Source organism: Crotalus tigris, unplaced genomic scaffold, assembly GCF_016545835.1.
Source record: "Crotalus tigris isolate CLP2741 ecotype Arizona unplaced genomic scaffold, ASM1654583v1 scf7180000024370.6872682, whole genome shotgun sequence".
In the NCBI taxonomy this organism is placed as follows: Eukaryota; Metazoa; Chordata; class Lepidosauria; order Squamata; family Viperidae; genus Crotalus; species Crotalus tigris.
In genome coordinates, this window is record NW_024100540.1 from 6,641,864 (window position 1) to 6,657,734 (window position 15,871).

General features: G+C 40.7%; 1 protein-coding gene across 5 annotated transcripts in view; it reads right to left on the reverse strand.

Annotated features, from left to right (window-relative positions):
* Positions 1-15,871, reverse strand: part of GAS7 (growth arrest specific 7) — a 145,064-nt gene that overhangs the window by 75,940 nt on the left and 53,253 nt on the right. The window contains exon 1 of one of the 5 annotated variants that reach the window (XM_039327951.1): positions 14,096-14,840. The exons of 3 other annotated variants lie outside the window; for them this stretch is intronic. In XM_039327951.1, the coding sequence (XP_039183885.1) occupies positions 14,096-14,104 (9 nt within the window). In that variant the 5' untranslated portion in view covers positions 14,105-14,840. Of the gene's footprint in view, positions 1-14,095; positions 14,841-15,871 lie in introns of those variants that run through there. One more of the 5 variants, XM_039327952.1, reaches the window with a different exon arrangement.

Below are 15,871 nucleotides of genomic sequence, written 5' to 3' on the forward strand. Positions count from 1 at the left end.
AGTGGTAATGTCTAATAAAAGGGGAAGGCGAGGACCATGTCACTGCCCTGCAAATATCCTCAATAGATGCTTGAGTTGCCCACGCTGCAGTTGTGGCAGCACTGCATATGGAGTGAGCCGTCACATGACTAGGAATGGGTAGAGCAAGAGACGCGTAGGCGACTGCGATACAAGCCCTGATCCACCTACCTATGGTGGAAGCGGACACCTTTTGGCCCATCGAAGAGGGCTGAAAGGATACGAACAAGGCTTCTGACTTATGGAAAGGTGCCGTGCATTTGATGTAACAGCGCAAGGCTCTCCTTACGTCTAGCGAGTGCCATTGCAGTTCCAAGTCACGCAACAGGTGAGGACAGAAGTCCGGGAGAATAACCTCTTGTGCCCTATGGAACACTGTGTTTATTTTTGGAATGAACAAGGGATCTAATCTAAGAACCACCCTGTCCTCATGAAACATGCACAGATCCTTCCTGATCGATAAGGCAGCCAATTCCGATATACGTCTGGCCGAAGTAATAGCTATCAGGAATGAGATCTTAAGCAACAGGTACCACAAGGAACATGTTCTAAGTGGTTCGAAGGGAGAAGTTTAGTGCTTGTAGAACTCGGGGTAGATCCCAAGAGGGATACCTATGAATCCCAGGGGGTCTACTATTAGTGACTCCCTTGAGGAAAAACCTGATGGTCGGGTGTCAAGACAAAGATTCTGAAGAGTCCCAAGAAAGTACCATGGAAAGAGCTTCTAGTTGTCTACTAGTGTTGGGTGACAACCCCTTGTTGACACCTTCCAATAAGTATTCTAACACCTTGGGAATGGTTACCTGTGACAGACTCACGTGATTCCTGTCGCACCAACGACAAAAGTTCTTCCACGTATGGTTGTAGATATGGTTAGTCGCCGGTCTCCTGGCAGCCTGAATCATATCGATCACCCCTGACGAATAAGACTCCCAAATCAGGGTGCGGCGTTCAAATGCCAGGCGGTCAACTGAAGCCATTGGGGATCTGGATGCTGAAGATCCCCGTGTCAACCGAATGCGGTTGTCTGGAATCCGCCACGGAGCGGAGACGGAGAGGTTCACCAGGTCTGCAAACCATGGGCCAATGAGGAGCATCTTCTGGGCCAATGAGGAGCAACAAATATTACCTCCGCTTGCTCCTCCAGGATCTTCTTGATGACTGCTGGCAACAGAGGCAGTGGGGGGAAAGCATACAAGAGGCCTGGCAGCCATTGGCTGCATAGGGCATCCGCTCCCTCTGGTCCCCATGAAGGAAACCGAGAGAAAAACCTGGGCAGTGTGTGTTCCCCAGCAAGGTGAACAGGTCCACTATCGGACGACCAAATCTGACCGTTATCTCTGAAGACATCCGGATGTAATTTCCACTCCGAATGGTCTACTATTGACCTGCTGAGGAAGTCTGCCTGTCGATTCGCCTCCCCCGAAATGTGTTCTGCCCTGATGGTGAACAGGTGTTTCTCTGCCCAGGAACTCAATGCTCGAGCCTCTGTCATGAGGGACTTTGACCGGGTACCCCCCTGCCGATTGACGTGGCCTTTTGCCGCCACGTTGTCTGTCAGGACCAGCACATGTTGCCCCCTGACTTCCATGTGGAAATGTTTGAGAGTTAGGTGGATCGCTCTGAGCTCCAACCAATTTATGCTGTGCCTCAGGTCTGTCCGTGACCACTGACCCTGAGCCATCTGGGTTTGGAGGTGAGCACCCCAACCAAAGAGACTTGCGTCTGTGGTCACACTGATGCAACTGGCCTCTTTGAATAGAGTCCCCTTGTGAATGGCCAAGGAAGCCCACCAGCTGAGAGACACACCTGACGAGGGACGCGCACCAACTGGTTGGAGGTCCTGGTGTGTTGCCTTTGATACGGGAGCAGAAACCACTGGAGGGCCCGAGCATGTAGTTGGGTCCATGACATTATCGCTATGCAGGATATCAACTTTCCCAGTAGCTGGGAAAGGAGAGCCAGTGGTACTGTCCTGGTCCTGCATACCCTGGGTGTCCTGGTCCTGCATACCCTGAGTGCCAGGTCCCTGATGCTCCTGTGCTACTCCTCCGACAGATACACATGACAAGTGTCCGTGTCTATTAGCGCCCCCAGGTGTAACAGACGGGTCAATGGGGTCGTCTGGCTCTTTTTGAAATTTATTAAGAACCCGTGGGTCTGTAGAATCCTGATCATGAATGCCAAATCTGACTGGGCGGTTGCTGCTGACAGTGACTGGATCAGTATGTCATCCAGATAACACTGGACGCGCACGGGACCAACCTGCTAGTATTTTGGTGAAGACCCTGGGGGCAGAGGAAAGGCCGAATGGGAGAGCCCTGTACTGAAAATGGCAGTTGAGATAACAAAACCGCAGATACCTGCGATGTTGCGGAAGGATAGGAATATGCAGGTATGCCTCTTTGAGATCTATTGATGTTAAGAGATCTCCTCTCCTGATACTGTTTAGGATGGAATGCAATGTCTGCATCTTGAACCTCCTGTATTGAAGGTGGAGGTTCAGCCCTTTGAGGTCGAGGATTGCCCTCCATCCTCCTGAAGATTTTGGTACCACAAATAGGATGGAGTAATACCCCAATCCCCGCTGTGTCAAGGGGACCTCCTCTATGGCTTTGATGCCCAGAAGATGTTGAATGGCATCCTCCATGAGCCCTCTTTTTATGGGGTTTCTCATGGCTGGGCAAGAGACAAAATGATCTAATGGAGTGGACCTGAACTCCAGGGACAGACCTTCCCTTATGGTGCGCAGAACCCAGGAGTTCATGGTCGTGTTTTCCCATTGGCGGATAAAAAGAGTAAGTCTGCCACCAATGGGGGGAGTCTCCTCTGAGTCATTTGGAGCAGTGGAAGGGGCGACCCCCTCTGCCACGAAATGAAGGTTTGCCAGAGTAGCCTCTGAGCGACTACGCCGGAAGCCATTGCCCAGGCTGAGTGTTTGGCCGAGTACAGGGAGACATCTGCCATATACTCAGATGTGGCAATAAGTTTAGTCAGATCCTGATGGACCCTGATGTCTTCAAGTGGGATCCTATTCTGTAATTGTCTAAGCCAGGTAATAGATATCCTTGCAAAAAAGGAGATGGAAGCTGCAGCCTTTGCTGCCCATGCAGAAGCCAGATGAACTTTGCGTAAAGCAAGTTCAGATTTTTTATCCTCTGCCTTAAGGGCATCTGAAATATCCGCCGGAAGGCTGGCTGCAGAGAACAGTGAGGCTAGAGATTCAACTACCTTAGGGACCTCCAAAAGGTCAGTCAAATTCTTTTCCATGTCCACAATCTTGCGCTCAGACGCTCCCTGAGAAGGTTGAGCAGCTGGAGATTCCCATTGTCCTTGAATGTTCTTAAGGAATATTGGGGGACAAGGGATATGGAGGTGCTTGTCTACTGGCTCTGCGAACAGGGGATTAAAGTCCTGATCTGAGGTAGGCTGTGGGGTCGGAGATGTAATGGAGGTGAGTTTGCTCGCTGCACAGGCCCTGTGCAGCAAAGAGGGAAAGAGCGCTGCATTGAATAATTCTGCCATGGGCTTAGATTCATGTGTAGGTTCCTCACAATCAGACCAGTGGTCCCCACCTTCATCATAATCTGAGACATTAGAAGACCCAGATTCAGGAGAATGAGATGGGGAAACCATACCTGAAGGATCCAATGGGAGTCGCGAAGAGGAAATTTGTGCCGAAGAAGGCCCTGGAACTGGTGATGCTTGATGGATACCTGATGATGCCACGGTCTGGATTACCCCATGCGATATCCATGATTGGAGCTGGTCTGAAAAAGAAGACTCTAGCGGAGGCCGTAACCCCGCAGCCGGTGGTGTGAATGTAGCAGTGGGTGCAGATGACGGGCCGGGCAAATCAAGGTCTTCCCAAACAGGGGTAGACCCACTTGACCAGAGGTCTGAGTGGAGAACTGCTGAATTGTGCTGATAGGCGACCAAGCCCTCGATGTGTACAGCAAATGTGCTCACGTCTCAGGTGGTATGGAGCCACCTAAAAAGCGTTGGGCCCGGGAGAATTGCTTCTCCAGGGCTCTATGTGTTTGGTCGGCCTGCTTATCGCTTGCCTTGCCAGCCTTTCTGCCGTATTTGGATTTTGCTTTGGCCTTACCTGTAGAGCCTCAGAAACCGGCTCAGTGGTTCAGTGGGTTCTGCCATATCGATTGAAATGCACCCCAGATGAGACTCTGGAACTGACTCGCTCTGCAGGAGACGTCAGGAGCCCTCCCGAAGAGGGACTGACTCTACGTGGATAAGTGTGAGTTGGTCCACTGCCAAACCTGGGCTCACACTGGGCGCTCTGAAGTGCTCGTCACCAATGTACAGGGCAAACTGTAAACCAGGCCTGAGGTCAAAATGGTGATGAAATCACACATGTCTCACAATAGTGGCAATGGTCAGGATCCTGGAGGCAACCACTAGATGCAGAGTGGCAGAACTTAGACAAGGCATGGTGAGCAGGACCTCCGCTTCAGCAATAATTCCACCAAAATTGCTGATATGATAATTTTAAGTGGATAGTAGATCCTGAAACTAAATCTTAAATGCAAATTAGGGTGAAAAATATGTAGGTAAAGCAATATTAGTGATAGCTGTGAAGTAACTGTAAACGATCAATTCCAAAATGGCGTCCCTGCCTGCCCTGGGCGTTTCCCAATGGAATAGCTGGTGGCAAAATGGCAGACACCCTGAATTCAGAGGGAGGAACACTACCTCCGCCTGAGGGGGGGGGAAGAGAAAACGAATCCCTGATCCAATCTAAATATTCCTACTCCAGAAAAGGCAAAAAGGAGAAGAAATTTGATTTTTCAAGTCACTAATGAGTAGTCGCGCCTAACAGCTGTTAGGCACGATCCGTTTGCTGCTGCAAAATGAGGCTTCGCCTCTTTTAGCGGCAGCCGAAAGAAATGAATTTTTAAGTAACAGGCTTTCTTGCTAAATTTACACAGTGTGCTGTAAACAGAGCTGACTAATGGCCCAAATTACTTCGAATGGAAATTAGGTCAGTGAATCCAAAATGGTGGCCACTGGTGAAAAGCTCTGACCGGGCCCGGTCAGAGAGTCCACGTGGCCTCAAAATGGCGGCCACTATAAGGAACGCGTTGCTGTTCCAAAGGGGATTGACTAAATCGGACCTTTTACTTACTAAAACAAAAGGAGCACACACACCCCCACGGTTACTCTTCTGTTAACCCAGGATTTAACTTAGCAAACAGTGAGTTAGGGGAAGAAGCAGCCACCCCCCACCATCAAGGAGAGGAATACTACTCTGCTCACAAGGAAGGAGAAAGTAAAAGGGAAGCAACAAAATGGCCAAACCTCCCAGAGAAGGAACCACCAAACTATAATTCTCCTATTCTCCAGGAAGAATCCACCAATGTTTTAAATATCTAGTCTGACCTGCTGTTCAATGAAGAGAGTCAAGTTATCACGTCCTCATGGGCGAAAGACTAAGATGAAACTGGCAAGTCCCGGTCAATGAGGGGCGTGACAACTTAACAACTTAGTCTGATTGGGCAGGAGGACTGAAATAACCCATTGGTGGATTCTTCAGTCATCATGCTGGAGAATGTAAGGATATATTGTGGCACAAGCTTGAATTCCACATTTCCTGAAAAAATGTTTGTAGATCTTTTGGCACAGCACTAATTTTTGTGGAAAAAATTTAGTGTGACTGTCCAAGACACAAAAGAGCTGAAGACAAAGGTCTCAAGGATGCTACCAACCTAACACTCAACAATTCCATAACTTCAGATATTGATGCAATATGCATAAGATTTACATCATCTTACGCAGTTTACAGTTTCCATATTTTAGAAATTCAGTATGAAATATGTCAGAAAATGCTATTTTCTTTTCTTGTCAAATGTGAACTTCTGTTTTAAACCTTTTGAAAATATTTATCTCTCTGAATATATTTATCTCTCTGCCAGCTAGTGTATTTTCCAACTGAGATTTGTTTTGTTTTGTTTTTTAAAAAGAATTTTACATGGTCATTTTGAAATCAGGAACAGGAATTTAGGAAGGAGAAACAATTCAAACATCTTATGAATCAAATTAATCAACCAATAATCAACTAATCCTTTTAATTGCAATTTCAAATCTAACATAAGATCCCATTTGATGTCATTCCCCATAGGGAGGATATTTTACCATCAATTTATTTAAATGCTATTCATATCTGTTAACTCAAAATAAATAGTACTGTAACTTTCTATGACCGAAAAAAGATGAGAAGTAAGAGAGAAAATGATAAAAAGCCTCCAATAGTATCTTATACATCTGTATCTAATATAAATCATTAATTTGGGAAGAGAAATGACCTTATCAGTGGTTCTTCCACCAACTATTTGAAATAGCCTCTCCAAAAAGGATGCTTTTGGAGCTTTTTTATATTCTGGTGCTTTTTATTTTTATTCATCCATATTAAAAACAAGAACAAAAAAACCCATGAACTCTATATTCTCAGTGGTTGGATCATACTTTAATTTAATAATGAGTTTATCGCATATACCCATTAGTATTCTGCTTGGTCAGTAGCAGATTGACACATTTTATAGAATTTTATTCTATAAAATGAACTAGTCATGACAATGACTAGTGCTGCATGTGCTGATTCCTCAGATTAATCTGCCACGGAAATGGCTTCACATGATTTCCTGATTCATCTTGAAAAGGATACCCTCCACAGTGAAAGTTCAACACTTGCTCAACAGAAAAAAAATTACTTCTCATTTACAGGAAACCCCTCACAGAACACAGGGATCCTAAAAAGGAAACATCTGTATATTCATAAAGGGAACATATTTTGCACTATAAGATGGCTAATCCTAAGAGTTCACTAGTATCCAAGGCCAATTTTGCAAATAACTCTAGATGTAAAGAATTCTACGTGTAGACAATACAATAGTCTAGAACTGTGAAATACTGCTGTCACAAAGCAATGATTTTTTAATAGCCATAACAGTTAAACTTTTAATAATTTTCATACTATAATAATATAATAATTTACATACTATACCTAAATATTTAAGGGCAACACAGTGGTTCAGTGGTTACGATAATGGGCTTGTTGGCTGGCAAGCTGGCTTTAAGTGGTTCAAGACTTTAAATGGTTAAATATTTCAAATCATTTTAATTTTATTTACAAAATGATATAAAAATGGAAAACATACAAACATGAAAAGTGAACAGAAACTCCCACATGTCATACTGACTAGTTAAAAGAGGAAAGTGCTTTGTATCATTGGATTTATTTTACTAAAATGTTACCATCACAACAATTTCTGCTTTATTTTTATGATAACAATTCTGAAAATCAGGAAGAGGAAGGCACTGTTTGACCTTTTTGTAGGGCTTAATTAATTCACCTTGGTGTACAGATGGACATGCAAAGCACATACACATATTTATGTTACCAATCTGTAGAAAAAGAACAAATATGGCACATACTATACCAGGTTTACCACTGAAATCTGAAGCACCAGGTTCAATTGTTTGAAACACAAATCAAAACACAACATAGACACCTTCCATACCTTTCTATACCAGATTGTTTTGTTCACTATAACTAAAGCTTTCAAACAATATGTAACATGTATCTTAATTCTGGTGGTGAAAGTTGTCAAAAGTCATTAGACTTTAGCCAATATAGTAAAACTATTAGCCATTAGATTGCAAAAATAATGATACCAAGATTAATCAGTTCAGTATTTTTTCCATCTGAGGCTACATTTCTTCCACCTTTAATATAATCTGTAAGCTGTACAATTCAATTTTAAAACAAACTGAAATCTTTTAGGGGTAAAAATAAAAATATGCAACCATGGTATTATAAGTTTTTAAGTTGTTATAGGTAGGGATGTGACTGTGTTCAGAACAATAGTCCTTATTTGAAGGACTATTCACAAGAAAGATATATCTCGGTTTGGAGAAGATGGATAGATTATATTCAGAATAAATATGAGACTAAAAAGTATTATCTAGTTTATGAGTAAATTTTAGATTATTATTAATAGTTTAATATGGTTGAATTTATATTAGTTTTAGTATTATGTTTTAATTATATTATTATTTTTGTTTTTAATTTGTTAATATTTATTTTGAAAAGGAGTTAAAGTATGTTATGGATTTGATTGTTTGTATAGTTGGGTAGTTAGTTAGATTATGATTGTTTATTTGTAACCCTGTAATCAGCTCTGGGAAGTGGGGGAGGGGGGAGGGGTGGGAGGGATTTGGGATATATATTATATAAAATCTTTAAAACTTTTAGTAAAAAAAGTAACCAATCACATTCAAACTGATGTTAAATACCAGACAGTACATATTTTCCATCAATTAAAGTAACTCTGATCAAGCCCATATAAAATTTAGCTGTTGTAATAGTCTTTTTTTTGACATTTACTCAGTTGCCTCTTACATCAAAAGCCATGGTCTACAAAGAGCTTACAAAGCATCCAAGATATCTCATTGTTGGAAAGTATCAGTCAGGAGAAAGGTAAATAGAAATATTTGCAGGCATTGGATATATACCATGGAACATAGTGAAGACAGCCATCAACAAGTGGAGAAAATATACACAACAGTGACATTACCAAGAACTAGATGGCTCTCCAAAATTGATGAAAAAACAAGAAGAAAACTGATCCAAGATGCTGCCAAGAGACCACAGCAACATTAAAGGAGCTGCAGGAGGTTTTGGCAAGTATTGGTTGTATACTACATGTGACCACAATCTCCCGTATTCTTCGTATGTCTGGGCTGTGGGGTAGGATGGCAAGACAGAAGCCTTTTCCTACAAAGAAAAATATCCAAGCCTGGCTACATTTACAAAACTCTACATCAAGTTTGACAAAAGCATGTGGGAAAATGTATTATAGTCTGATGAGACTAAGGTTGAACTTTTTGGCCATAATTCCAAAAAGTATGTTTGGCACAACAACACTGAGCATCATCAAAGGTACACCATACCCACAGTGAAGCATGGTGGTGGCAGCATTGTCCTTTGGGGCTGATTTTCTTCAGCTGGAACTGGGGCTCTAGTCAAGGTGGAGGGAATTATGAACAGTTCCAAATATCAGTCAATTTTGGCACAAAACCTTCAGGTCTCTGCTAAAATGCTGAAGATGAAGTTTACCTTTCAACACAAAAGTGAGCCAAAGCATACCTCCAAACCCAAGGAAACAATGGCTTCACCAGAAGAATATCAAAGTTTTGGAGTAGTCCAGACAGAGCCTGGAGCTAAATCCAATTGAAAATCTGTAGGGTGACTTGAAAAAGGCTGTGCACAGGAGAAGCCCTTGAAATCTGAGAGATTTGGAGCACTTTTGCAAGGAAGAATAGATAAAGATCCCCAGGGAAAAATGTGCCTTGCTGATAGGCTTCTACCGCAAAAAGCCAAATGCTGTCATAAAAATCAAAAGCTGCTTCAACAAAGTATTAGTTTAAGGATGTGCACATTTGTGCAAACATTATTACTGTATGTTTTTTTTTTCCGCTTAAAAGATTTCAGTTTGTTTTTTAATTGAATTGTGCTATTTATAGATTATATTAGAGGTGGAAAAAATTCTGAAGTGATTTTTTTTATATCTCAAAAATTTGGCACTTTAACACGGTGTGTGTGTAGATTTCATATCCTCTGTTCTTGAACTATTTTTCAATTCAATAAAACAAGGAATTGTTATTCCTCAGGTCCTTCAGTAGAGAAAAACGGCAGGAAGGTGGAAGTCACTCCTGTTCCCACTGCTTCTTTTGTTAACCTGTGTCATTCTGTTTCTCTGTTTAGGTAAAGGAATAGCTGCGAAACCATGAACATTGGGGCGTGGGTTGTCTAGTCCAAACTATGAGTCTTCATTGTAAATGCAATGGCTGTCAGATTTAAGGGGGGTTAGACAAATTCATGAATTATATAGCTATTGATAGCTACCAGGTACAGTGAAAATAAATTATGTTCACATTCAGTGTCAGTAATGTCTCTAAATACCACTTACTAGGGATCATGGGCAAAGAGATGCTATTATACTCATGTGTTGTGGGCTTCCCATAGGGATCTAGTAATAGATGATTGGATTAGATGCACTTTAGGTCTGAGCTAGGTGGTTGGTGCTTATTGGCTGCATAAAACATATTAATATATTTTATTGCGTGAAAAGCAGCAGTTACTGTCTTCCAAAGAATTCTGGCATGAAAAAACTAACTTTTTCAATTCCTTGTTTGTAGCACAGTGTGTAATGCAGATGATTACTGGTTGTTCTTTCAGTGATGCTGAAAATATTATGCAAGTCCAACTGGGACAAGCTGACCTAAATCCTTTCCATTTCAAAATTTCAGATACTGAAAAAGAGCTGACCAAGATTAGAGCATCAACCTTTTGCACCTTCAAGTAGAAAACTACTAGAGGAGCAAGAATGAAAAAGAAAAACCAGTCAGTATTGTGAATCCTGGCCTATGGAAGCCAATAGTCTGATTCAATATAAAGCAGCTTCCTATTACTCAGGTAACAGAAAAGATCAATACTTAGAGCATATCTATGACATTGTGGCATTTGTCTCATGTTGTAGTACAACATGGTACAAACAATAGATGTATAACTATGTAAATGTATTATTTGTTGAACAAATCCAATAAAAAACAATTCAGGAAAAATCACATAATTCTCTCTTTCTCTCTCTCTCTCTCTCTCTCTCTCTCTCTCTCTCTCTCTCTCTCTCTCTCTCTCTCTCTCTCCGTCCCTCCCTTTCTCTCTCTCTCTCCTCAACCAACCAATATTTTAGGGTCTCACATGGGAAGTGAAGAATAATTTTATCACTGTGGTAATGTCTAAATCATTCCTCAACACCCTTAGTTTTCATGTAGCTGAAATTTTAGTTGTTTCTTGCAACTTTATAGAACATTTGGTTTCCATGGCACCAGATATACCATGTGAGATTAAGATTATATTTAGAAACTGGAACAAGGAACATGTGAGCACCCAAATAGATATGCTACTGTTGTTATAGTAACCAACAACTTCTACCTATCAAACTGATTTTTTTTTTTTTGCCCCTGTTGATAGAATTCTTTGCAGAACAAAGATGGCCCACCTCAGAAATTTTAAATTATCAGAGAATAAGCCCAAGCTTCCTTTTATTCCTTACAGCAATCAGCAGAACCTGAAGCAATGTTACAATACTATGACTGGATGTCATCCAACAGTTGTACTAGGGCATGTCATGAATTTGACGACATGATGGTGCCACATGGCCCCTGATGATCTTTCAGGAATTATCCAGCCAGCTGAATGGTTCTGTACCAACCGTATACCATTCTTCCTATGGATACATTCTTATGGTATTGGCAAGATCATTCTATAAAGGGCTTTGTTGCTCTTTTCAATTCTATAAAATAGTCTGTTGTATTTTTTTTTTTTTTAGTAATTCTTGAAGGGAGTCACAAGGCAACAACCAGAGCAGCTGCAAAACAAGAAGCTTTATCACTCTTTCAGAAAGAAAACAATGCAACTTAAGAAGGAATATGTCTCAGAATTAATAAACCAGAGACATTCTACTCAGCACATCTAGAAAAGTGTAATTTGTCACTTCTTCAGCATGAGAATGGAATTAAGTTAAATATCTATTAAGTCACCTCCTTCTAAATCCAAAGATTTCAAAGACTTTCCTTTAAGCTTTTATTCACACTTCCCACACCCTAACCAATTAGAGATTTAGTCTGTTTCCAGTTTCCTTTAGCTATACATTTTTCCAAATAATCATATGTGTGTGAGAGAGTAGATGTTCATATTCAGAAGTAATATGTCCCAAGTCATTATATACACTGAAGCAGAAGTCAAATGGGAGCCTATCATAAGACAATACTTTAAAATGACTTGCTGAACATTTCAGACATCAATGTCCAATTTCTACTTTGATGGAGCCATCGGAAGCCTTTTGCTTCATCTAATACATGAAAAGGTCTTGCCCTACGTCTTAGTAATTTGCTCTACCATCGACAAATAGTAACAGTTCTTGTGCACTCATAATTACATCTATAAGTGTTTCCTATTTAAACAAATGTAGGAGGGCCTATTGCTCAATGTTCATGAAACTGTGTGACAATCATTTTCCTTAATTTTACCAAGTGCATAGCTCTTCAGGGAACTGAAGGATGGCAGGTAGTTGCACAGTCTTCATGTTGAAACACCATGCTGAAAAAAATGCATGGGAATAGTGCTAAATTACACATAGTCTTCACTGGCTGATATAAAAGGAAATAGGTATAATCAATTTCATAATGAAAAATCAATGGTGTATTTATTTTCCTTTCTTATCTGGATTAGAGCTGATGATCAAAAGAATCCCTTACACAGCAGAAAACTGAGGTAGATATAAGTATGAAAAAAAAACAAGTTATTAACCATCCCTTTGAGTTTCAGATTTTTCTTCTTAAAATATACATTAAAACACTGTATATTTTAATAGAAACAGACACCTTGGCAGGAAAAGCCATACAGTATAAGATTCAGCTTTGAACTTATATAAACCAACAGAGAATGCAAGATTTATTAGGAATATATAGTTCTTTTGAAGTAAAAACATTGCCCCTTCTCAAAAAAATAAAAAAAAAAAAGAAAAAATCTAAAATATCTTCCCAAAATAAGATTTCAATGAGGATCTTCCAATTGTGCCAAAAGTACAGATACATCTGTATAAGTAAAAAAATCTTGAAATTCCACACGGTATACTTCTTGCAGTAATACTGTTTCATGCTGTAGGTAGAAATCAAATGTCTGTCTACCATATTTGTATAGCTGTCCATCTCACAAGAAGTGACTCATCCTTATAAAACTTGTTGCGCTGAGTGAATGTGTGTCTGGTCCTAAGCCTTTGCCTGGTTGAGAACGGATTTGACCTTCAGCTGAATTGGGTTTTACACCTTAATCATTATGCCGTACTATTAATTTAGGCAACACTTTCATGTTTCCCTTGAGGAGGACTTGCTCTTAGTGTATTTTTGGCAGCAAGGTAATAGCTAATAAGGCAGGATAACAGTCAGAACTAAGAGAAGGAGGAATGGGAGTCTACAAGGCTGCAAAGAGTGGGTTTCTCTGATTTCCAACTATTGATATATTAGCCAGATGAAGAATGCCACGATACTGCTTTCAATCACTCAACAATAGGTTGCAGGGAAATAGGATTATTTTCATTAATCTTTCATTCCTTACCTAGGTTAACTGTAAGTTCGAGTCCTCTAGCTGTTCTACTGGATAAGAGGAATTAAAACAAAAATGACCTAGTTTCTTTCTGCTTGGTTATCTTACTTGCTTGCAAACAAAGATAAATTGGGAGATAGAAAAAACCCCCAGAGGAGAACCACATATCAGGGCAAAACAGACATTATAGCAGTACCTACATGCCTTCAAAGTTTCCCAGATGAAAACGGTGATATTTCTGTGCAAAAGTGAATGAACTCCCTCTAGTAAGTAAGTCTACTAGGTGATTGCAAGGCCAATATATTACCTGAAATGCAATCTGAAGTCATGCATGCAGATCACTCCAAGTAACAGAACATTAGGCAAGGGATAAGCAAGTCAAGTATACTCGAGTACTACAAAGCATTTACATCATTTATTGGCTCACATTATAACTTTGGAATTACTGACCGAGCAAAGAAGTCAGTGAATCCATGGCAGAAAATCTATAACCTGAAAAAGTAGATGGTAATGAAAAGGTGCTTCGTATAGAGGTTTTGCTTCTAATAAACTATCTTCCTCTCACCCCCCCCAACACACATACAGTACATAAAGGAAAAGTAATAAGAGATCAAGCAGAGGATCATAAAAGTATTTAAAACCCAATGGAGCAAAGCCAAGGGCACTTTTCCTACAAAAATATATGGCAGAGATTTTGAAAGTATGTTTCAGAAGAATATTATGACCTCAACTAAATAGATTTAAACTAATACATGTGCCCATAAATACATATTTAGATAATACATAACATCAAAGAAATTAAATCAAAAATAACCGGAGCCAAACTTGAAAAAAAAATCCACTCTCCACATCTGCCAAAGCAATGCTACCCACTGGCAAAGTTAATTACTGTACTATTATCATCAATGAAGTCTGAGATGAATACAGATCATCCAGCAAACGGCAAGGTGATCCTCTCTCTTTTCCCCCAGCTTCAAAACTGGGAAGAATACAAAGAACTGTTCTCCAGCTGCACTGCCAAGGCACAGACTAGCACTTATCACCACTATGTGCTTTGTTTGCTTTGGAACAACAAAGCAAGAAGGGGAGGTGTTCCATCTCTACCCATAGTCTTTGTACCAGAAAATGGTCAGAAATGGACATGTTGCTTTTGCCTCTAGCATGGCTATTAGAATAAGCATGTGGGTGGAGTATCTGTCTGATGGGGGTCTGGTCCTCCTTCAGTTCAGTTTTTCCAAAGTGTAAAGTCAGAAGTGTCAGATAAGATATTGAAAGTACAAGATGTGCTATGGTATGTTTTGCTATAATAAAGATAAGTAAAATACTTTTGTGAAAAGGATAACAGCAGTATGCAGTCAACAAGCACTGATGACGTTATTTAGTTGGATAATAAAATGCCTGCAACAAAACAACCAAGCTCAGGGAGCACAAAGGACCCCTAAGTACATAATTTAACATTTAAGCCTACATTATGTGGGCCACTATGGTTGAGCTCCATTAAATATCAATAAATAAATGACCTGTTTGTCAATTATTGTTTGATGAAGAATGAAACAAATGGAAGATCTAGAGACTGAATATTGGGGGTGCTGATTAAAGTGTATACCTGAATCTCAGAAGTAGCTTTGTAGTAACAGTAGGTTGACAGAGAAATAAAATGTTTTTCCCATTATTGCAATCCTTTAGAACAGGGGTGTCAAACTCAATTTCACTGAGGGCCGCATCACCATTGCTGTTGCCCTGGGGGAGGGCCGGGTGGGTGTGGCCAGAGTGGATGCAGCCTACTGGGTGGGCGTGGATGGAGTGGGTGTGGCTACTGGGTGGGCGTGGTCAGTTCTACATCATTCGCGTCAAGGGTGCCTATGGGGGCCTGGGCAGGAGTGGGACAGATCTGAGGGTCTCTGGCAGAAGGGGGTGGGACTGGGGCAAGTGCCAAGGCATGGTCCACCGGGGCAAGTGCCAAGATGGCCACCACAAAATTATACATTGGCTCCCGGCTGGCCTGGGCCAGGGCCAAGGCAGCGGGGGCCGTTCCCTCACTGTTTCAAGGATGGCTTCGCGGGCCACATGAAACCACTTCGTGGGCTGCATTGAGCCCCCGGGCCTTGTGTTTGACATGTCTGCTTTAGAACAATGTTCTGTATAAAATAGAATTGCATTATTTACTGGGACTCTTGTGAACCGGCAGTGTAATATACATATTTATAATCACATACATTTAGAAAATGTAGCATTGGCAAAAGGTTATATGTACAATTGATTTTATATATCTGAAAGACTAAATTTAAAAAAGGGACTAGAAAAGCCAGGCCAACAAGGGATAGTATATTACATCAACTTAAAATCCAAAACCACCGGGCCTAGAAAAAAGGTATTAATCTAAATGTATGTTTCCAGAAAAAAAACCCAAAAACAAATAAACGTCCATTTTGTTCCATTCCACAAAACAATCCATTCCTTACATTCCTTTCAAGAACTCTTCACACAAACAAAAATTCCATTTCAGAACCTTCCCTTTCTCCATCCCTTTCTAATTATAAACAAACCATCTCCCCTGTTTTATTTTCTTGCCTTTGTTAATTCATACCACAATACATCATGCCTCAGATTATAAATCAATTTTCAATATTTGGTGCACATCCTAAAATACAAGTAAAAGAAAATCACCTC